A 25,592-nucleotide genomic window follows, 5' to 3' on the forward strand; every position below is an offset into this window, starting at 1 on the left:
TGCGAGAAATATAATTTTAAAATTTACATAAATAAAAACCAAAACAATGGCTTTTCACAGAAACTACAGCATAAGGACAAAAATTGTTTTAAATTTTTTTTATTGGCTTATTTTACGACGCTGTATCAACATCTAGGTTATTTAGCGTCTGAATGATATGAAGGTGATAATGCCAGTGAAATGAGTCCGGGGTCCAGCACCGAAAGTTACCCAGCATTTGCTCGTATTGGGTTGAGGGAAAACCCCGGAAAAAACCTCAACCAGGTAACTTGCCCCGACCGGGATTCGAACCCAGGCCACCTGGTTTCAAATAGTTTTAAATGACACTCCTCTAGAACAAGTGACAAGTTTTAAATAATTAGGTACTCAGCTCACATATGAACATGAAAGTGATGGGCAAATATAAACTCCCCATGTTTCAGCACATGTGTGATACAGTAAGTAGAAATCTGAGTCTATCACTGTGGAGTAATTGTCAGCACGTCTGGCTATGAAACGAGCAGGCCCGGGTTCAAATCCTGGTTGGGGTTTTTCCGGGGTTTTCCCCTCGACCAGTTGGAGCAGAATTGCTGGGTAACTTTCAGCGTTGGACCTCGGACTCATTTCGCCATCATTAATTCACATATCATCATCATCATCATCATCATCATCATCATCATCATCCATACAATAGCCCGGGTTAAGTTCAAGGTGCAGCATGCTGTACTTGGTACAAGAGTGCGGCCATTCAGCTACCCAATCAGTCACAGAATAGGAGTGGTAAGCACAATAAGCCTCAGGCTGCAGTGTAAGCCTTTGGGTTCCTCCTCCGTACAAGAAAAAAAAAAGTAGAAATCTGAAAATTAAAGCAAGAAAAGAAACTCAAATGAAATTTTATAAAGTAATGGCTGTACCATCTTTACTCTTTGGATCAGAAACATGGACAATGACTGCAGCTGACAGTAAAAAATTACAGGCCGCTGAAATGAGGTTCCTAAAGTCAGTCAAGGGTTGCACTATATTGCATAAAATTAGAAATAATAAAATAAGAGAAGAAAAAATCACAAACTATAGGAATCAATAGGCTGAACGTGTTAATAGAATGGCACCAGAAAGGATCCTTAGAAGAATGATGTTCTATAGATCTATAGGGAGAAGACCTAGAAAGCGCTGGACAGAGACACTGTGAAGCCGGAACAGGCATATGCCTACTCCTTGAATTGAAGAAGAAGAACTTAAATTAAGGGAAATTAGTGAAACAAGAAAATATAACTCTTTTTTTCTTTGAGGAGACAATACTAACTAGATGTACAACTTTGGGACTGATTCATTAAATTTATAAACAAAGAAGGAGCTCTTTAATATTTCACATTTGACCCTTTTCAGAATCAGGAGTGTTTGACTAACCAACAGTCCACAAGCCTGCCTGTCTGACATCTATCAGCATGTCTGTACAATATATCAACTGAGCAAAATAACATTAAAATTATAATTTTTTAATGAACTTATATTAATTTAACACTGACAATGCTCTGCATGTAAATAAAATATGTCCAATATTCTATTGCCGTATACAATTACAATTTCGAACAACTCCCAAACAATGAGCAAGTAAGAAACATAGCATTATTCGGCATTTGTGTGTATAATTATGTTACTAAAGATTTCAACATAAGAAAAAAAAAAAGATAATTATAGACAGAGATACACAAACTAATGGAAAGCATACAAGTAAATTTATCCACAATATGCAACCATTCTGAGTGGAACTTGTTCCATAATCATGGAGCCACATTAAAATAATCTGAACAATTTAATATCGGGATTGTATTATTTTATTGTTTAACAAACAATTTCATGTAAATTAAATAATGAGCAATATTTCCGTCTGTCACATGCATATAACTGATCGCTTTCTTGGTGTAGTGGTTAGCGTGCCTGACTATAAACTGAGATAGCCAGCTATATTCCAAGACATTTTTCAAACTCGTGATGAGGAAATAACACCTGTGGGGACTTGTAACAACCCTATCCCATTTGCTAGCAAACACCTCCATACATGGTTGATTGGATTATATCTCTGTCCCAGACGTTTTGCAGGGGAAATATACAAACAAAACACCGTGGAGAGGATGATGTGGTATTATCCCGTACTCTTAATAAAAACTTTGATATTTCATGGAGTACCGGTATCATTCCTACCTAAGCTGCCGCTGCTGCTTGCAACCATGAACTCTCAGCGCTTTGCTGGGTTGGGAATTGTGTACTATGTTATATTAATGATATTCAGTATTCACTCTCCATAGCTGCTGGAAGTGTTGCCCAGCTTGTGTGATACATCATATCATTTACAGAACCTGTTTCACTAAACCTATTCACTAAATTTAGTATTGTTTTTAAGTTTATAGTTTTCCTTTGTTCTGCCACACATTTTCTTTTTCCGTATGTAGGCTACGTTTTCAAAATGTGTACACATTCATGCACTGAATACGTAACCACAACGTAATAGATTTCATTTATTTTTAGCTGACTTAATGCATGCCTCTCCCCTCTCTCTTTGCACGTACGCATTGGGGGATCACCAGCCATGTATCAAGGGGAGACGAACTCATGAGAATAGTCGAATTGATATCTTATTTAGGGATGTTCAATTTTTTTAAAATATTAAATTCATTAATATAATGTATTACGTAAGTTTTAATCTGGGAAACCTGTTGCGGTACTTCGGTAAGGTTGGCTACTCTGCAATGCATGCCATATTTCGCAGGATCATACTAGCACTGCTATCCAAGACCAACAAGCACACGAGGTTCGAGTTTGATCCCGAGGGCTTTTCTCGGTTTTACAAGTCCCTCTAGGTGAATGTTCTGATAGTACCACAGCCCGACTCATTTCCAATCCTCATTACACATTCATCATCATTCTATCACTTCCCTGCAATAAGTCTGCTGCCTGTCCAACGGAGTAGCACGTGTGGTGGTATGACGTAAACCATTCTAATGTGGAAAACACCGACAAAAAAAATAGAAATAGTGAAATGCAGAATGAATTGCACGCTTAATGGCAGTGTGTAGGAGATTTGTATTGTTCCTTCACTCAAAAGCTTCGTTTTTACTTCCGATGCCATGCTTCGATTCCTTCCTTCAATTGAAGAGTGTGATCCAAGTCCATTGGGTTAGTTTTATTATCCTCTGAGCAAGTTTTCAAGTGATATACACAATAACACAAAGTTTTAGACAAGGTTTGGCGTTGTTTTGGAACGAAACAAACTTAAAATATAATGATAGAGGTCTCAAACATAATCATATATATGTATAAATCATAAAAATGGCCAAATGGACTGAGCAAGTTTTGCGATCACATCTTCAATTACATTAAAAACACCGAGGATACAAATCTCCTTTGTACTTTGTTCAGGTTTTTATGTTCCTTGATTTTTATGCAACAGTTTCAGTCATTTCTTCCACCACAAACAATTTGTAAAATACACTCGGATGAAGTCATATACCGGTACTATTAACTCAATCACTGTTTATCATTGTAGCTGCATATGTACAGTGAGTGGGTCATACCGAAAATAGTAAGAGTCTTTTAGCTGCAACTTCTAAATTCTGGTGCTGGGTTCACACAGCAGAAACAGTCGACATTCCACAACTTCCATGTGATCTATAGCTGAGTTAGTTTAATACTGAGCTTCAGTTCCGCGAATCTGTGCGCAAGTCTTAGATTCTGGTTTCCAGAAATGAATGTTCTTATTGTTATGTATTCGTTGTCATATTTAAGTTAATTATTTATACATACTGTGATGTAAGCATATACACATTTACAACTCTTTCTTTAATGATTCTCCTTTTGCATCCAGTATGTGCATAACCTTGCACATATAGGTTTATACTTTGTATATTCATTTCATTTCAACTACTTAAGCTACTGGTGTGTAATAAGGTACACATGTTTCAAAGTTTTTCGAAAAATCTTGCTTGTCGATTAAATAAATTCTGCTGAATATATCAATTAAACAATAAAACAAAAGTCTTCAATAACGAAAATAAATAATATATACCTAATATACTTACTTTAAAAAATTTCCAGCTACATTAATTATTAATTTACGTTATCGCATTGACTCCTGCATCTAATTTGTTCTACGGCACAACATTATAAAATATACCATTTGCACTGAAATAATTGTATTTCTTGAATTCCAGCATAAACAGTCTTCATCCTTAGTCAAAATTGTGCAAATTATGCAATAAACAAAATTAACATTTAATTCTCAAACTTCCTGCCTCATGACTCCTCACGTTCTGGCTTCAACAGCGATGTTCAGTGTAAGTCGTTTGATGATTTTCCTAATTATTTCCGCACTGCTACCAACACAGGTGAGACGAAACAGGAGGTCAGGAATGAATGACATCGATGTATTGTCCTGCAAATCATTCTTGAACCATGTCAGAACAGTGAATGAGAATGTTACCCTGTTGGAACTAAAAATTCCACCAGAATATATCTCCTAAACAGAAGGTGGGTGGCAATCCAGTATATGTTTATACTTGTCCTTCGGTGCAGAACATGCAGGTCATCACTGGACATCTATCCCCACAGCCACTGTGGTTGCTATGCAGACAGAAAGCTTGAGAATTAAATGTTAATTTTGTTTATTTTAAGTCAATTTAGTTACTATTTTATTCTAATGGCAGAGACAAGCCTATTTGTGTTTTGTTATTTATACATATGTCTCTCATTTAGTCATTTTGTGTTTGAAAAAATTCCTTCAAATAGAGCTCAAAGAGTAAAATGACATCTCAGCATCACTACCCTTTTACAAGAAGCCATGCTAAATATTCTTATTTTTCTTAAAATCCAACACCCTTACTTACTTACAAATGGCTTTCAGAGAACCCGAAGGTTCATTGCCATCCTCACATAAGCCGCCATCGGTCCTTATCCTGAGCAAGATTAATCCAGTTCCTACCATCATATCCCACTTCCCTCAAATCAATTTTAATATTATCCTTCCATCTACGTCTCGGCCTCCCTAAAGGTCTTTTCCCTCAGGTCTCCCAACTAGCACTCGATACGCATTTCTGAATTCACCCATATGTGCTACATGCCCTGCTCAACTCAAACGTCTGGATTAAATATTCCTAATTATGTTACGTGAAGAATACAATGCGTCTAGTTCTGCGTTGTGTAACTTTCTCCATTCTCCTGTAACTTCATCTCTCTTAGCCCCAAATATTTTTCTGAGCACCTTATTCTCGAACACTCTTAATGTCTATTCCTCTCTCAAAGTGAGAGTCCAAGTTTCACAACCATACAGAACAACCGGTAATATAACTGAACTGTACACGGCAAAAAGGATGAATAGAGTTGCCGGAACATTCAGCGTCATAAGCTGTTGTTGTATGAAGCTTAGAAGGCAGAAACAAAGCAAATACAGTGTCATTCATCCTACGAGTGTATAGTAGCCTATACGTTCACGTGCAGGAAGAAAAGACACAAAGTTATCAGAGAGTTTATTTTCATAAACTTTGAGATCAGCCTGAAACTTGTCACATGTACGAGTATTTCAAATGTCACGGCGTGGATATCCAAACGATATATTAAATCTGGTGTTGAAAATCTTTCTTTAGTATTCATAAGCCTCATTTTCATACTTTTTTTTAATGTTGAGATTGTTGGGAAGGTATATTCCATCATCTTTGACTGAACATAATGGCTTTTCCTTCCCTTGAATGATTTAATGTAGTTGAGCACACTTTCGAAGACATCATCAGGTTTTTTGTTGTAATTATTATGATGTTTTCCTCTTTGACCTGTAGGTGGCATACCTGTAAACTTTAAATAATAGAATAAATGCGCACAAGTCGTGCATAAGGTTGTTAAGCTACATAAGATACAGATTGAACTTAGCACTCTGTTGCTCACATTATTTGTTCTCAATGTTCTACCGAGGATTTCCCTCTAACTGTTCACCTTGTTTATTTTTCACAGAATTCTACCAGGGATTTCATTCGTTCCTTGCACTTGGTTACGTGGTATCGGTCACACGGTTGCTCGCACAGTTCACACACACAGTTGTTCCCGGGTTCGTGGAAGCACTTGGTCTTGCATATTTTGTGGTGGTATCCATGCACCGCTATTGAGTTCACTAGGTGTCGGAGATCTTGATTTGCGTCGGCCCAGGATCTGTTTGTCATGGCTTCTGTTGTATAAAAATCCAACCATATGTCCCTTCTCTTTTTCTCCCTTTCGTGAAGAAGTTTCTTTGAGCTCTCAGTAGATGGGAGCCTCATACGTAGGTCTTCTATGAAGAAGGGTTCCCTGGCGAGTTCGTATGCTAGCCTCGACTTTGTGTATTTGGAGATACCCAAGGTGGCTTTCAGAAATCGTGACTTCACTGCTTCCAGAGTCATTAAGTCTTTTAGGCTCAGCTTTTCCCAGATGAGGTCTATTCCGTAGGTTGCGATGGGAATGTAAACTTTAAAGAGTTCTGTAGTACCTGAACGAGCTTGTAAGAGATCCCATGCAAGGAAATGAATGCTTTCAAACACACTGGTATTTCTTCCATGTCGTTAGATTTCAGCACCCTTACTCATAAGAATACTTCCTATAATGTAAGTTAGCTGCTGCAAGGGAATATTTCAGAACGTCCCTCATAAGAGGAAGTAAGCCTCTAATTTCAACAGCCAATGAACTTTTGTTTTTATATGTAAATTTATTTTTTATGACTGTACCTAGTGCCTCTTTATTACATTATGCATTAATTGTATCAAAGCAAAGCACCTAGAGCAGTAGTGACCATTATGCGGTCCGCGGGCCATATGCAGCTCTCAAATACATTTATTGCTGCTCTTGAACTAATACTACTACTCTATTACTATTCTTTTTCTGAGAATTTTTTTTTTAGTTTCTGTAATAATGTGCAACTGGAAAACTTTGGTTACCCTGCATCATTTCTGCCAGAGAAGGTGCTCAACAATGACACGTGGTGTCATGTCTATGTGTTATTATGTCTTGATATTTATTCAACTGTCTGAAGACAAGTTGGAATTTCGCATAGTAGGTGACATCGATAAGACAGAAAATAATGGGGTAGGGAAGCTAGTTCCTTTCCCCCTCCATTGCATATGTCGCTGATTAGTAACTAATCAGACTTCAGATGTATACAATTATTGTTCTTCCTTTGGTCCATGTGTCAGTTCTGTTACTTCATATTTAAGTGATGATGATGTTGATAATGATAATGATAATAATAATAATAATAATAATAATAATAATAATAATAATAATAATAATAGGACAAATAATTCAATAATTAAAAATCCGCTCATTTTGCTAAGCTTCAATACCATGAATCCATTGCAGCTCTCGCCAAATTATTATTTCTCACTTTTGGCTCTCCTCTAATTTCTAGTGAGTACCACTAACCGAGAGCATATTAATATTTTTCTCTTAAGAATTTATGCTCATTAAAGGCTTGATTTAAATAGCTATTTAGCTGTATTATAACAATTTATTTGGTATTATTCTTTAACCCGACCATTCATTCTCTTCTCTTACAGATTATATTACTCTAACAGTTATTAAGTTAATTAATATTGTAAATTGTATGCATTAAATAACATAGACATAATGCATTCCGAACTCTTTGCTGCGGGTTACTAGTAGAGTAGGAGGGGACAACTCTCCTTTCTCCACGCAAGAAAAGCAAGGAACATCATGTGCTCGAATGTTTATTCATCCTTCTTGCCGTGTAGTCCTCAACTGTTTTATAAATTCTAAATTTCAGTTTTTTTTAAAGCAGACTAAATGACAAAAGCTTCTCATTTCCCATATCTATTCTGCGTTTAATTTCCTCTCGATTGTCATTTCTATTTATTACTCCTGCTCCAAGATACTTGAATTCTTCCATCTTTTCAAAGGATAAATGTCGAATTTTTACATTTCCATTTCGTACTATGTTCTGGTCACGAGACATAATCATATACTTTGTTTTTTCGGAATTTACTTCCAAACCTATTTCACTATTTACTTCAAGTAAAACTCCCGTGTTTTCCCTGATAGTTTGTGGATTTTCTCCTAATATATTCATGTCATCTGCATAAACAAGCAGTTGATGTATCCCATTCAATTCCAAGCCCTCTCTGTTTTCCTGAACTTTTCTAATGGCATATTCTAGAGCAAAGTTAAAAAATAAACGTGCACCTCCTGCTTCAGCCTACAGTGAATTGAAACATCTGAGACACATTTTAATTAATCAAACTAGCTTCTTGGTAATACCAAATTCAATAAGAATATTACATAAAACTTCTCTTCGGAATATGTATGATAAGAACTTTCTTATGTTAAATATTAACCCACCTTGTTAATATGTTGCGACCTATTTTCGGTCATCTTCGGAACTGGTCGTTGTTGGTCTTGGCACCTCTTGTTTCCTGTGTGGGTGCGTTCGTAGTGTAGAGTCAAAGAGTGTATGTGTTTTGAAACTGAGTTGTGTGTTGAGAATATCGTTGGGGTGTGTTTTCGTGTGTCTGTATATTTCATATTGTTCTAGTGTGTTCAGTTTCTGGCTTTTTGGTTGGATGTGCAGTATTTCCATGTCTGTGTTGATGTCTTTGTAGGTGTGGTTGGTATTTGTGATGTGTTCTGCATATGTAGAGGTGTTTTGTAATTTTGTTATGGCTGTGATGTGTTCTTTGTAATGTGTTTGAAATGATCTGCCTGTCTGTTCTATGTAGAAGCTGTTGCAGGTGTTACATTTGAGTTTGTATACGCCTGTGTGGTTGTATTTGTTTGTTTGTGCGTTGAGATGTTTTTGTAGAGTGTTACTTGTTCTGTATGCGATGTTGTAGTTTAATTTCTTGAATGAGGTTGCAATTTTATGTGTGTTTTTGTTTTCGTATGTTAGTGTGATGTATTTTTTGTGTTCTTGTGTTTGTGTTGTATTCTTCTGTTTTTTGTGGTTTTGTTTTGTCTTACGTATTATGTTGTCTATTATGTTGGGGTTGTATCCGTTTTCTTGTGGTATGTATTTGATTGTGTTTAGTTCTTCGTTGTAATCCTGTTGGTTCATTGGTATGTTGAGTAGTCTGTGTACCATTGTTCTGAATGCAGCTTGTTTGTGTTGTGTGGGGTGATTGGATGTGTTGTGTATGTGTGTTGTTGTTGTTGTTGTTGTGGGTTTTCTGTATACTTTGAATGTGTGTTTGTTGTCTACTTTTGTTATTGTGATGTCTAGAAAATTTATGGATTTGTTGTTTTCAATTTCTAATGTGTAATGTAGCTTTGGGTGTATTTTGTTCAGGGGCGGCTTTTGGGGTAGTGCCAGTGTGCCATGGCACCACCAATGAAAGAAAGAAACAAAAATAATATCCTAGAAAGCAGTTGTAATAGTTTATAGATTTTATTCGTATTTCATTTGAACAAGCGCGCACATATCCGGACGCACTCTTGCAGCGTTTTTCCAAACGTTGGAGCCACTTTGCTGAGGCACTACCTGCGTCCATATAACACTGTACAAAAGGCTACTGCTTCTAGTTTATATGCGTTTCTTATGGCAGACTTTGAGCCGAATTCAATTTGACTCAGTAGTTAATATTCCGCCCGCTAGAGCACAGTAATTTCGCTAGATGGCAGGGTTGTTGGAGACGTTATTTGTCTATGAGTTTAGAGTTCCGCGTCAAATGTTAATGTAATTTTGCCAATTCAAAACTAATGCGCATAACTTGGATTTGAATGTGTAAATTATTATCCATTTAGCTATATTGAACGCAGAGATAGTTATGGTTCTTTTTAAAAAGATAAATATTTTTTCATATAATGTAAAACTGTTTGTTAATGTTGTGTAATATTTGTTTTATTTTGCGGCAACTAAATATCGCTACAATGTTGCTATAGTATTGATGCTTCTGTTAACGATACACGAGATCTGTGCAGGACATGAACATGTGTTATTCAGGCCGCTGCCTTGGATTCATCGGCCTGTTAAATAAAGTGCAAACGTGTTTGTTTATTATCTATGCCATTGTTTATCTCGTGTGTTTTTGCTAGTAATTTTACTAGTTATAAAAGTTATTTGTATTTGACTAACAATACTGTGAAAGTTTTGATTGCCTGTATCTGTAAATTTCGTTATTAGTTTCGGAAATGTTATTGTAACTGTTACTAGATACATTATTAACTGTACACCTGGTAAAATAGCTGGTTTAATTAATGTGTTTTATTTAATACAATGCAAACGTGAACTGCTATTAATTTCACTAGGGTAATTTGCGTACAACTTTTTTTCATTTTTGGCACCACCACCAGAATGTCTCACCGGCCGCCACTGATTTTGTTTATGTGTTGATGTAGGTTTTGATCTGTCTTTTGTTTCCTTTGTATAGTATTAGTATGTCATCTCCGTATCTGTGCCAATATATGATGTTGTCTGCGTGTTTGTTGTCTTTGTTTAGTATGTATGTCTGTTCTATGTGGTGTAAGAATATTTCTGCTAGTATGCTGGAAATGGTGATCCCATGGGTAGGCCTTCGGTTTGTGTGTAATATTTGTTATTGTATGTGAAGTAGTTTTGTTTTGTGATGATGTCTGTGGTGTGGATGATTTCTTTGATTTGTTCTTGTGGTGTGTTGTTGTTTTTGAGCAGCTGTTCTAGTATCTGTGGTGTATCTTTTATGGGTATGTGTGTATAGGTTAGTTATGTCGAAAGTTGCTAATGTTGTACTGTGTGGGATATGTTTGTCTTTTATTTTATTTACTATGTCTATGTTGTTTTTTATTGTTGTTTGTTTTTCGAATTGTATGTTGTTCCTTATGGTTTTGTCCATGTATGTGGCTAGTTTGTGTGTTGGTGCATTTCGATGATTGACTAATGGTCTGATGGGTACCGTATGTTTTCTTTATGTATTTTTGGTAGTGCGTTTAGTTTAGGTGCTTCTGGTTTGATTGGTTTTAGTTGTTGTTTCATGTTGTTTGGAATTATGTGTTTGTTCTTGTTTATTGTGTTTTTACTATGTTGTGGTAGTGTGTGGTGGGGTCGTTTTTGAGTTCTTTGATGTTGTTTTCCTTGAAATATGTTTCTGTTTTGTTGTGTAGGTCTTGTTTGTGTAGGATGACAGTGCAATTTCCTTTATCTGCTTTGATGAAAGTTAGGTTATGTTCTTGTTGTTTTGTCCGCAAGATGTTTATTGTTTTGTGTTCTTGTGTGTTTGTTGTGGGTTTGTTTATTTTGTTTATGTTTCTTATTATGTCTTGTCTTATGTATTCTTGATGTTGACTTTGTGTGTTTTGTATTGCTGTTTCTATGTTTATGATGTTTTGTGTTTGTTGTTTTGTACCTGTATTGGTTTGGCGTATGTTGTGTCTTAATCCTTTTTCTAGTAGTTTGGTTTCATTGTGGTTGGATGTTATGTTGGTTGTGTTGAATATTCTTGGGTGGAATTTGTGTTTCGTGTTGTGTGTTGTTGTTTGTTGTGTCTTTAGTATAGCTAGTTTATTGTTGTGTCTTTTTTTGATTTTCTGGCTTATTTCAGTTATTACTTACCTCTTCAAGTTCTGTGTGGTGTAGAGTGTGTGCTAATTGTAAGTGTAGTTTGTATGCATTTGTGTTGTGTTGATTTTTTGTGTAGTGTAGGTGTTTAATGTTGTTTTTTATGTATGTTGTTTGTGCTGTGGTTTTTGTCTTTTGTGCTGGGTATGATGTGATATGCAGTGGCGTATACTGGTTAAAGGGTTTGGGCTACCACTGACCCTATTATTACACAAAATATATTTTAAAAACCCTATAATAAAATTCCTTACATATTTATGTGAATTCCAGACGTCTTCATTGGGACGAAAATACGTTGATGACTTCGTCCTTGAAATTACAGTTGGGCCACTTGCAAAGTTTCTGTAGAATTGACTTTTCAATGGATATTAGTGCCAAGCTGGATAAACGTTCTTGTGTATGAGTTGATCTACAGTAGGATTTTATTCTCTTCAACGCAGAAAATGTTCTTTCTACCGATGCTCACGTAGCTGGTATTGTCACAATTAATGTTGCCAATTTAAGGACTTCAGGAATAACTTGGTTCAGCTGGTTTTCATATATGGCAGATAATATTTCATGGATAGGTTTGTTCGAAAAATCAAAGACTTCTGCTGAATATATTACACTTAATTCATTTTTCAAACGTACTTGATCAAAGTGACTGTTATAGGACTGAAATAATTTGTTTAGTGCCTCAATAGGGAAGTTTTCTCTATAAGCAGAAAATTTTTGAGAATCTAGAAGATGTGTGAACTGAAGCTTTCCATAATCAGAAAATCTGTCAGTAATTTCCATGTGCATACGATCTAGTATGCTGTAGTACAGCTGCCTGTATTTCAATTCATCATCTCCTTTTCTTTGCTTTAATGGTGGTTCCATTGTATTGGCTGAAGAATTTTCATTTTCCATATTACTCCATATGGACGGAAACCCACTACGTCTGAACTCGGATATAATATTTTTTTTTAACTTTGATACCTCTTGCAAGTAGTATGCTATGTCTAGACTTTTTGTCTGAAGAATATTGTAGAGCACATCTGTATGTGCGAACACTCTAGCATAGACTTCAAGAAGAAATATATTCTGAAACTGTGTGAAAAAATTCAAATATCCTTGAGCCTGCACATTTACAGCATCATCCCAGTTTTCTTCAGAGTCATTACAAATGATATTTTTAAAGAAAGCAGTCCGTTTTTCTCTGTATTCCTTTACTGTATTTACAAGCCGAGATGTAAAATTCAATCTAGTTGGTGCTACTTTTGGGAGTTTCTTGTTCATAAATTCCTTGAGTTTTCTGATCTTTTAGGAGATGATGAGAAAAATGCAGCTAAACCCGACAGTGTTTTGAAAAAAATGCGGCATTCTGGAATGGATGAAGTAGTTTGTTGCAAAACTAAATTGAGAACATGGCTGTAACAATGGACAAATAGTGCTTGAGGATACTTTTCTTGAACTTTTGTTTTTAAGCCATTAATATTTCCCGCCATAACTGAAGCACCATCGTATGTCTGTGCAATTAACTTATTGCCGACATTGTATTCTGCTATAACACCTTCCACATGCTGAAACAAAGAAGCAGCAGTTTTGTCCGAACTGACATTTGTGAATCCTATAAACCGTTCTTGAACATTGGCGGTACTGTCGACGTATCTTAAAACAGTGGACAATTGACTCTGATTAGAGCAGTAACTTGTTTCATCAACAACAATGGCCACAAAAGGTTTTATGTTCTTTATCATAACCCCACTTATAGCAAATATTAAGTCATTCTGAATTGCGAGAGAAGTACCACGAAATACTGTTGAACTCTCAAGATGATTGGCCAGTAAATGGTCAAATTCACTTAAGGAACTTAAATATTCAATATAATTTCCTATATTGTCTGATTCCACACTCTCGTTATGACCCCGAAAAGCCAATTCTTGTTTTCCTAGAAAGCAGACTGCGTTAATAAGACGCAGTAAAATCTCCCGATTTTTTTTTTTCACGAGAGCATTGTGTTGGTTGATGTGTAGAGCTTTTTGCTTATCTAGCTGTAAATCAATTCTTGTCTTCCCAAAGTTTGCAAAGTTCATGCTACTACAAATATGAGCTTTTGATTTTTTCATATTCTAGGACTGCTGTTCGAAGGGAGTTCATATTAGAAAACCCCTCTTTTGACCACACATTAGTTTCGCGGCTAAATAACAAACATGGCCAGCAAAATAGTTTAGACAGTTTAGAAGTACCACACAACCAATTCCGCTTACCATATGATGTTGAAGTGAAATGGCGTGTGTACTCTCGCTGTTTTTCTTTTACGTCCATGGACAAATTTAACTCAGGAGTTGGTCTTTCCATTTTCACAATTTCAACTTTCTCGTTGTTATGTGCGACGGTTAAAAGGCACTTTTAATAAACCTTCTATTACACAGTCATTTTCAACACAAACCTCTCCAGAAACTTGTTCTGCCATATTTTTCACAATATCACTTAATTGGGAAATTAAAAACTTAATAATTCACAATTAATATAACTCTTAGACACTCGAACAAATCACAGATTTAAAATAATGCACTGCAAGAACACAATCACATTCAATTGCTAGCGTACTAAGCGTATTGCTGCTTCGCGCCTGCGAAGAAATCGATCACGAGAGCGGCAACTCACCTGCCTACACTGCACGATGGTAACGAAAGGGAGCGGGGGGGACGGGCAGTTGTGCGACGGAACAGCGTGCGCGGTACGGTCACAGGCTACCTCACGTAGCAAGCGGTTTCTCCAGCGATGCCGCCTTGACAACTTGTTTCTTTTCGAGAGCAGAGAGCGCATATAAATCTAACAATTACTTTAATTTTCATTACTATGGTAAAACTAATAACACAAAATTATTACATTATGTTATATTATAAACTTTTTCTTTTGTAATTTCCTTGGGCTACCGCCGGTAGCCCCGGTAGTCCGCAAAATACGCCCCTGGTGATATGTTAACAAGGTACATTAATATTTAAGACAAGAAAGTTCTTATCATACATATTCCGAAGTGATACAGTGTTAAAAGTTGTGTAATCAAGATGAATAAAACTTGTCTCTTAACTGAGTCATATGCCTTTTTGAAATTTATAATAGCTGATGTACTGTACCCTTATACTGCCATTTTTTTCTCCAATATCTGTCAAATACAAAAAAATCTCGTCAATAGTCGATCTATTACGCCTAAAACCACATTGATGATCCCCAATAATTCCATCTACATATGGAGTTAATCTACTCAAAAGAATATTGGACAAAATTTTGTACAACGTCATTAACTTCCTACATCTCAGATCTAATGGCAAGTATGGTAAATAATCAACCGTAGTATGAAATCTTACCTCATAACGAATCAACTTATCTGTAGTTGAATACAGGAACAGCTGCGGCCAAGTGAAGGGCTCTTCAACGAGATCTATTGGATCTGTTTGGAGTGGCTTTCTCTCCTTCAGGGATCGTGCAAGCACTTCAAACAACCACACCAACATGAGGAACCCAGTGATTACTATAGCAGCCGGGATATTAACAAATGCAGGTCCACCTATAATTGCTGTCACTGCTCGAAACAATGACATTAGTCTCCGTTTACCAGGAGCACTGTCAAATATCACACCTTTCACCTGTAATGGGAGACCACCTCCAATCTGTTAATCTGTTACCATTTATAATATGAATATGAATACTGAGGGGCATAACTGTTGAGTGGGCGAAAATGTTTCAAGATCTGCAGCCCGTTCATAAGAGGCTATGGTCTAATTCCTTCTCAGTGTAGATATGTAATATTTAAACAGAAAAGTGAAGCATATGACCGAAGACTTTCAGCTTGGAGCATGCACAGTGGAGTCACTCAACTGTTATGTCCCTCGTTGTACATTCAAAAACATAAAAATATCATATTTCTAGAGTGAGAATATAGGTTGTAAAACACAAAATTTTACTTGTTGCATACTGTAATGCAGTTACCATCCTCACGTTGGTTTTGTAATGTAAAATTTCGAAAACAGTGATGATCTAGAGAAAGAATCAGAGGCACATTAGAAAGTAGAAGAGCAATTAATACTGGTATGATTGTTCATGTGTGTTTGTGTAATGTAAATTGAAATACTGTCAAATGATCAGATGGAAAGCCAACATCTGACTGAATTACAAGAACAAGACTGCTTGTTTGCATACACACTAGGCCTACAAACTGCAATAGTGAAGGAACTGAAAAAAAAAAAAAAGAATCTAAATATTTACTAACAAGGGAAGTACCCTAGTTCGAACGGCTAAAATCGACTGGAAACGCGTTTAAAATATAATGTTGTACCTGTTCGAATATCTATCAATGCCATTCATCTGTAAAACTACGTGTGCGGCCACTAGCGCCATAGACAATATGAGTGAGACCATTACGGTGTTCAGTAGTGAAGTACATGTACTAACGGCAGACATGAGTAGGCTTAAGCCAATTAATCCTGTGAACATTGTTTACCTGCTGCGCGAAAAGGTACGTCGAACTTACACACCAGATAATGAGGATGTAATTGGAGTGAGGATGAGCCATTTGCATGCATGTTACGTGACATTATAATACAAAAACACTGCGGGGAATTATCAGAAGTAGACACTGACATATTGGATAGGAATAGTGATTGTGAGACTGACGGTGGAGAAGAAACAGCACATGGGTATGAGAGTTCCAACAGTACTGGAACGTCCTGTTCAGCAAATACAGGAACTGCAAGTCAAAGTGAATACTTACCTTCAATCCCAAAAATATCACGACCTAATGTGCTATAGTGTCTTGATGACCTAACATTGGACAACATTTATTAGGATTATTTTAATTGCTGTTACAATTCTTACAGGAAACTAATGAACCGTTATAGCTGTATTCATTTGAAATCCAACTACATGGTAAGTTTAGATTATGTGATGCGCAAAATGCAAGACCCAAGCCACTTCATGGAAACAAAACATCAAAACTGAAGGCTGTACAAGAGTCTATAAGAGCACAGTTTGACTATGATCACTAGTCCATTATTGACACTGCTTTTTGCAGTCGACCTTGGCGGCTAAAAGTCGCTCGTGTGTAAGGGCCCTTACTCAGAATTCTGCGTAAAACTTGTTACCAATATACTACTTCCATTATGTATTATTTACATCGACTTTGTTGATTATAGCAAAGCATTTGATTTAATCAAACACGCAAGTATACTACAGGACAAATATATACAAAGGTGAAAATGGAAAGGGAAGGACCAACATTCGGACTGGAACGAGGAGTATGTCAGGGAGACCCACTCTCTGAAACTTTTTACCTGTGTTATGGAAGACATATTCCGGAAAATGCAATGGAACAGTCAATGTAGAATAAACATAAATGGCAGAAGATTAACGAATCTAAGATTTGCCAACGATGTGATTCTATGTGCCAAAACACCAAGGGAACTACAAACGATGTTACAACAACTCGATACACAAAACAAAATGGTAGGCCTATCAATGAATAAGACAAAAACACATCTAATGACAAATAGATTGGAAACTCCAATCACAGTAGATGGATTAACACTACCATATGTGGAGGAATATGTATACTTGGGACAGTTAATCTCCTTCAAGGACAAGACGGAAAAAGAGATAAACAGAAGAATATCCCTAGCCTGGAAGGCTTTCTGGTCCCTTCAGTTCATACTCAAATTCGAAACACCAGAAACCTGCATCTACCCAGTGTTGCTATACGGGTGCCAGACATGGTTGGCGACAAACAGACAGATGAACGCACTGCAAATAAACCAAAGGAAAATGGAACGCAAGATACTAGGAATAACAAAAAGGGACAAAATCTCCAACGAAGCGTTATCTGAAATAACATCAACAACAGACATCGCAGAAGGAGCCATCAGACTGAAGTGGAAATGGGGAGGCTACATAGCGAGGCTGCAGGATGACAGATGGACGTATAAGACCACCATGTGGGACACACGCTTAGGCAGGCCAAGACGGAGATGGGCAGACTTCTACGCAGCACAAGCAGATCCACAATGGTTCAGTATAGCAAGAAGCAGAAATACATGGAAAACCATTCAACGTCAACTGCGCAATGTGTGAAAATTCTATAGGTAACATTGATGAACAAATGTGTAGCAAAGTGTAGCAATATAAACCAATCAAGTGACCAAGTGTAAACTGTGAATAAGTGATACAGTATAGACCATCATACAGACTATTACCACCGAGTACATCCCTAATGCGAATTAGCTCATTGCATTAGAGAACAAGAGCTACACTCTTGCAGGAGGCCTTTGCTCTTCATAGGGGCACTTGGGCTCATTATTATTATTATTATTATTATTATTATTATTATTATTATTATTATTATTATTATTATTACCAACCAAATATTCTCACAATACTGGAGTTGCAACATTCTGTTTGTATATATTATTTTATTTATTTATTTATTTATCCATCCACTCACTCAGTGATTGATTGATTCATTCATTCATTGACTGATTAACTGACTGATAGATTCATTCATTCATTTAATACACAAATGGCGCTATAATGTGGTGGTACCTACAGTAAAGGTTGTGTGCCCAAACTTCTGGAGTTTTAGGAAGTGCATGATGGACAACATGCTCAGTGTTCTCATTCAGCCGGCTCACACCAGTTCGCCCAAAATGCTTGTTAAATTTGTCGCAGTTTTTAGAACTGGTTGTTACATTTTAAGTTAAAAAGTTAGCATTTTTATAGAAAGGAAGAAAATTAATTCAACACTAAATTCTCCAGTTTTTTAATATCGCAGTAAACATAATGCAAAAATAAATGATAATATAGCTCCAAACGATAATATTTATTATTATATTGTTATTCCCCAGGCAATCAGGACGGGAATATGACATCCCTGCAGCATTGAAACTCATCTGCGATTACTTCGGCAGTCTTCAACACCTTCCATGTCCAATGCTAATATCGCAAATACACAACACTGGAACATAGTATTAAATAAGATGGGCCTAATTATTACTTTTTCATTAAGAGCACTGGCAATTCTGAATGCATTACTGGTCTCTGGGCCAGGGATATGCTATTGGAGCTAAATGACAGCTGTGAGCAATATGGCATAAAGATACATGCAAGCAAGACGAAGACCATGGCTGTCGAAAGAAAAACAAAGAAAGGTAAATATGCAAATTCGAAATGCAGTAGAACATGTAGACAGCTTCAAATACTTGAGGTGTACTATTGTATTAATGTAAAAATTCGTAGTATTTTTTCGTTGTGACAAACAGGAGACAGAAATTAATCAGAAGGCTAATATATTCTATGAGCTATGACTCTCTGCCAACACTGAGGTAGTTTTTTGATTTTTCATCTGAAGAAATCTGCTGCTGTTTTGCAGTTGAAGTCGTCAAGCCAAGTTTGTAAAGCATCTTCGTTATCAAAGGAGTTCCCTTGAAGATTGTTGGATAGAGAATGGATTGAGAGAATATGCCGAATGTGGAATCACATTCCAACCAAGCTCCTGGATAGTTGCTTTCATCATGTTAGGAGAGTGCAGACATGCATTATCGTGTTGCAGCAACACTTGATGCAGTCTTCCCAGTCGTTTTTCTTCAATTGCAACCACAAATCGTCTGAGTTGTTAGCAACAAATGTCAGCAGTTATTATTACATTCCTGGGAAGCAATTCGTAGTACACAAGACCTTCTTTATCCCACCAGATGCATAATATAATCTTCTGTGGATGGGCACTAAATTTGTATGGGATATTGTGTGTTGAAATGAGAGAACCATTTTCTTGCAGTGCATTCTTCGATGGAATTCTCTCCTTACACGGCACAAATGTTTCGAGCCGTCTCCGCTACCTTTGCTCCTCTATTAAACTCAAAGAGAAGAACATGTCAAAATTGTTCTTTTTTTTTCACTTGACGCTCCATCTTATTTAGCTCACAAATAGCACAAACTTTCTCAAAATCCGCAAAATTCAAGGCATATTTACAAGCAAAAAAACTCCAAACAAATGACAAACAGTAAACAATATCTCTCCTAAAACATACTGTTGTGATGAAGAACAAAAATGCTACGAACATTTATACCAACCTGATATAAGCAGTAAAATTAGCTGCTGCCAAGAAAGTAAAAAAGATAACAATGGCAAAGGAAGCTTTTAACAGAAAAAGTAAAATTTTCTGCGGATTTTTGGAAAAAGAACTAAGGAGGAAACTAGTGAAGTACTTGTATGGAGTGTGGCATTGTATGGGGCATAAACGTGGACATTATGATGAAGTGAAAACAAACTAAAGCATTTGAAAGCAGCAGCAGGAGTAGTAGTTCATTTAATGATGATTTCAACTATATTTCCTTTCAGAAGAAATAGTTAAAGAGGGCTGATAATTTCTTAGCCTCTCTCTCTCTTTATATATATATATATATATATATATATATATATATATATATATATCTATAAGAGAGAGGCTAACATTTACATAAATGTATGTATGTATGTATGTATGTATGTACGTATGTACATTCCATTCATATTTTTCTGCCCAAGGGAAAGTCTTTCACTGCAAACTCAGCATTCTCCAGTCTTACCTATTTTTTCTGCCTTCTTATTAGTTTCCGCATGCACGCACGTGTGCGCGTGTGTGTTTGCGCGTGTGTGTGCGCGCGTGTGTGTGTGTGCGTGTGTGTGTGTGTGTGTGTGCATTATTAAAGTGAAAAAAGCCTCTTTCCACATCTGCATTGGTACCATACCTTTAATGGTTTACTGCGCATTTGAATTGCTTGACTAACGTGCTGATATAGAAATGCTCCTCCATTAGAAAAGACGTGAAAAAATATCGGATGTTCTTCCAAACTCATATCTGTTATAAGTTCAACAAGTCTTTTTCCCAGCTGGTGCATTCGACTTCGCCTCCAAAACAAACACTCCACTGGCGCTGTGTACCGCACCGTGATGCATCTGTTCAATGAAAATAAATCAGTAGTTTATTATATTTAAACTTGTAGCTGAACACATATTTGCACTATGTCGTATTAAATCTCTACTGGACTACGTTAAATTAGATTTCTTGTAATGCATGGGGTTTCAAATTTTATCTGGAATTTATTTACGAACATTATGTAAGACAAGAAGTCCAAACCCTGATTATTTTTTCAGAACAGTCCCCCAGCTTATCGATACACTTTTGTCAGCGACCAGGGAGCTTCTTTATTCCTTCTTGAAAGGACATATTTCATTGGCTCTGCAGCAACTTTCGCAATAATTATTTTATCACTAGGTCATTCATTGCAAATATTTTGCTTCCTGGAATTAATATTTGATAGTTGCACGAAAATAAATTCAGGCTATATGGAAAATATGTCAGGTTCAGTAAATGTTCTTATGTGAGGATAGGTGTTGTCATGTATAATATGTTGATCTAAGATTATTATCAATCCTTCCACGTCCCAAAAACCATAGCCATTGCCCTTTTTCATATGATTTCATTTTAACTGTTTTTGAGGATAGTGAATGTGAATGTTCTTACACCTTCCTAGCAATCTTCGTTTCAGAATTCTAGTGGCATACCTAAGTCTCATTAGTCATCACAGTTTTATCCAGGAACTCGTGACCCTCTTGGTTGGGGCACTTCTTTTGCACATACTTCTGAAAAATTTTAAGTCTCTGTGCTACCAATGCTGATATTCACCTTCTTGGCCAATCCACGCAAATTGTCGATTTTCGTGAATAAATTATTCAATGTGTTACATCAGATTCCGTGGGATGTGCAGCATGTAACATGTTACAAACTGTACTGCGTCCATCTGTACTAGAAAGCCATCAAACGAGAGAAACGATTTTCCAGCATCTTTGCTAGAAGTTTTATCTAATTTCAGCAGCAATGATTATTGCTGCAATGAAAAACTTTGTGATGTATGGCTAATTCACTGTGCAGCATTCAGGACTTACTCTTGGCCCACACCCAGGGTTGCCAGATTTTAAATCTACCAAGAAGGGACATCGTTTTTCATCATATAGGCTATAGTACTTATGTTTTGTCTTGAAGAAAGAGTAATATGAATATGGGCAGAGTTGACATTTTCATGGCTGCGTAAAAAATAAAATAAAAAATTTATCCCGCAGCTGAAGAAAGTAATATGAATCTCAAAATTGCAATTTGAATAAAAGAGATAATGTAGATACAGTTTTCCAAGTACAAAACATCTGACCGTAAGTTACATCATGTTTCTTTGAAGGGCTTGTGGCAATAACTTAATGACTTAATAATAGTTCTATCTGGCATCACATGTGACAAAATATTTAAATGTCAATGTTTATTAATTGATAACATTGACATAAAATTTATTGATACCTAAATTCATATTTATTTTGTGCCTTAGCATATTGCTGCTCCAAACCCATCATTTAACATACAGTATACATTTTTAGATCTTCCCACATATTTATCACTGGACTTTAGCATTTTCAACAAGCTTCTTTCCATTCTCTGTGCCATGAATTTTTAAATGTTTAAAAATATCATATTTACCACTGAATTTGTTGTTACATACCTTACACTTGCCAAAATATTCGTTTTTTCCAATTTGCAAACCTACATTGTTAAGAAAATTAATTTAAATTTAATGTAATTATTTAGGCCTAAAAGAAAAAGTTACTAGATAATGATAAAATTATACAAGTGATGTTAATTTTCTAAGTGCAGCACTTTTTGTGTCCCGCCTCGAATCGAAGTGGGACTCGGGACTTTTATATGAAAATCGGGACATGTCCCACCAAATCGGGACATCTGGCAACCCTGCTCACACCACTTCTACACAGCTGACAGTGATTGACAGGCCAGTTAGGGGAAGTTGTCTTTTAGCTGTTGCAACGTTTTCTCCTGGCTGGACTATTTCAATCATTTCTTTTGCAACCGGTTGGATTCTTTTCAATGTACTTTCTATTTACGAACAAATTAAATCAATTTTATAATAATGATGATGATGATGATAATTAATAATAATAATAATAATAATAATAATAATAATAATAATAATAATATTGTATTACTATTATATTATCACAATTATAATTGTATTATCTTATATTATTATTATTATTATTATTATTATTATTATTATTATTATTATTATTATTATTATTATTATTATTACAGTGCGTTCGTAGCTTGGCCGGACCGTTCCGTGGTGGCCTTGGACTGGGTGAAGATTGGCGAGCCTGCCGCCAGAGTTACACGTAAACGACCGGCAAGTCATGGGTACGGAACACTAACTACTCTACTAACATTAGGCTTATCTGCATCACAACAGATGTTGAAAGTGATGACCTTCAACTCTAACACATTCCCTTTATCTCCAAAAACAATTCTGGTTCACTCGCAGAAGTTCATGTTGACTGAATGCCTGTATTTCTCTCGTGACGTTTCCTTCAATTCTTGTAACGTGTGCGGATTTGATGCATACACTTTATTCTTTAACGTTCCCCATAAATAAAAATCGCATGGAGATAGGTCAGGGGAACGAGGTGGCCACAATCCTCAACTAATTATTCTGTCACCAAACACACTTCGAAATTCATGCATAGAATTCGCACTGCTGAAACCAGCCATTCAATTGTTCATTTCTTGTTAGTTGCGGAAAAAAATTATTTAAAATTGAAGATACATAAACGTGTGAATCAACTGTTGTGTCGAAAAATATAGGACCGATAATTCTACTCGCACTCACTGCACACCAAACCCCAACCTTTGCAGCGTGGTGAGGAACTTCATGAATAATATGGGGATTTTCGGTAGCCCAGTATCTATTGTTCCGAGTAAAAACGTGACCGTGAAGATGAAACCATGCTTCATCAGTGAAGAACGTTAAAAGTGGGTCCACGTCGCCATTATGAACGGACTGCACAAACCAATTGCAATAATAATAATACTTACAGGATCTTGTGATTGTAAAGCATGAACTACAGTTACCCTGTACGGCTTAAGTTACAGAAGTTTCGTTGCCACAAAAGCTGACCTTGGAAATGTTAACCTCTTGTGCTAAACGTCGCAGTGATTTGCGGGGTGAGTGCTCTAACCAGCCCCTACTTCATCAAGCTTCTCTTCTGTCAGTACACGGCGTTGTTGAACACATTTCTAATTCAAAAAAGATCCTGTACGTCTGACTTTGTTGACAAGGTCATGAATAGTTGACCTGCTAGGAATTCGAACACCTGCAAACCGATGTTCAAATTCCCTTCGACACCTTCTTGTAGAAGAGTATTTCACATACAAATCATAGAGAAAAATTCGTTGTTCTAAAGTGTACTCAACCATTATTAATAGACAATATATCACCACGAGACAACACAATTTTACTCACAACATGCGCACAGACATCTTTCCCTCACGACAGATCCAACTCGACTGACTGGCATGTCAGCGATAGCTACAGCGCTACTCTGGCAGCAGACGCGCCAATCTTCTCCCAGTCCAAGGCCACCGCGGAATGGTCCGGCCGACCTACGAACGCACTGTATTATTATTATTATTATTATTATTATTATTATTATTATTATTATTATTATAACAACAGGTCAACACTGATGATTGATTGGTTAGCATGCCTGTCATTAGATCGAAACTATGCAGGATCAAACCTAGCTCACGAAGTGGGCATAAAAACCCGCAGCATGCCTTCCTTGGGGAGGGAAGTAAAGCTATTATTTCCATGCTGTAAATGTATTGCATGTTAAAAAACTCCAAACCTGAAAGAGAGGCTCCCTGGGCAAAATCACCTACTCTGTATCTAATAAGGCATCTGATCCTTCTACATAGATATGATGAAAAATATAATATGTAACATAATACCTGCACATCCAATTCTCCTCCTCTGAGTCGTTTAATGGGATTACCACTTCGCTGTCGAACACAGGATTCAGCAGACGGTGGGTTTCTTCAATTTCTTCTACATGTCTACTGTAATTCTGCCAATGTTCCTTTGTTACACTTTCACATGCACTTTCTGAAACTTTAACTAGCTCTTCTAGGGGGGCGTGCTTTAAGATTTTTCGACTGGACTTTCTGCTTCACTTGAGACCAAGCAAATTCTATAGGATTTAGGACGCAATGATATGGTGGAAGTCTTGGAACTATGTGTCCATAACGAGCTGCGATTTCATCGAAGGCGTATCTCTTAATTCTCTCTGCTCCTGGTAACTGGTGTTCAATAATCTGCAAAAGCTGTGGTATTACTGGGGCAGGATTGGGTTATCTTACGACGCTGTATCAACATCTAGGTTATTTGGCGTCTGAATGATATGAAGGTGATAATGTCGGTGAAATGAGTCCGGGATTCAGCACCGAAAGTTACGCAGTATTTGCTCGTATTGGGTTGAGGGAAAACCCCGGAAAAAACTTCAACCAGGTAACTTGCCCCGACCGGGATTCGAACCCGGGCCACCTGGTTTCGCGGCCAGACGCGCTGACCGTTACTCCACAGGTGTGGACGGCAGGATTGGGAATGAGAATGTTGTGATTGGTCATGTACCGAAGGATTTCGAGCTTTCTCCAGGAGGAATTAGGTCGCGGGTTAAGGACTTGGCTGTGATAAGGTGTATTGTCACATACGATTACAGAGGGCTCCTGTAGCATTTTCAGGACACTATTTTCGAACCACTCTTCGAAAATTGCGGAGTTCATTGAGCCATGATAATCTGCAGGCGCATCTGCCATTTTGTTATGAGTGATAACTAGAGCACCATCGATGAAACCAAATCGCCCCCCCCCCACAATGTACAATAACAATTCTGTCACCCTTTGCACCTCATATAGGTACCACACAATTTTCAGAGTCATCTGTCCAGTTTTTCATGCGACACATATGACTATCGTACCAGGTTTCATCTAAATACACATCATCGTAGCCTTGTAAATGCAGCTCTCTTATCTGTTCGAGATACGAGTACCTCCAGGCAATGATGTCACAGGCTTCAGCTCTAGTGGGCTTTCTTTGCACTGTCTTATGTGAAAACCTCATACTTCTGATTAATCTACGAACAGTACTTTTCCCATAAGGAAATTCGTAGTCA

The 25,592-nt window shown here is 36.8% G+C and overlaps 1 protein-coding gene across 3 annotated transcripts in view; it reads right to left on the reverse strand.

Moving 5' to 3' along the window:
* Positions 1–25,592, reverse strand: part of LOC138707380 (transmembrane protein 53) — a 64,639-nt gene that overhangs the window by 18,580 nt on the left and 20,467 nt on the right. For all 3 annotated transcript variants that reach the window (XM_069836711.1, XM_069836712.1, XM_069836713.1), the window contains 2 exons: positions 20,276–20,483; positions 14,869–15,147 (listed from right to left, as the gene is read on the reverse strand). In XM_069836711.1, coding sequence (XP_069692812.1) covers positions 14,869–15,147; positions 20,276–20,483 — 487 coding nt within the window. The remainder of the gene's footprint in view (positions 1–14,868; positions 15,148–20,275; positions 20,484–25,592) is intronic.

Source organism: Periplaneta americana, chromosome 10 (assembly GCF_040183065.1).
Source record: "Periplaneta americana isolate PAMFEO1 chromosome 10, P.americana_PAMFEO1_priV1, whole genome shotgun sequence".
In the NCBI taxonomy this organism is placed as follows: domain Eukaryota; kingdom Metazoa; phylum Arthropoda; class Insecta; order Blattodea; family Blattidae; genus Periplaneta; species Periplaneta americana.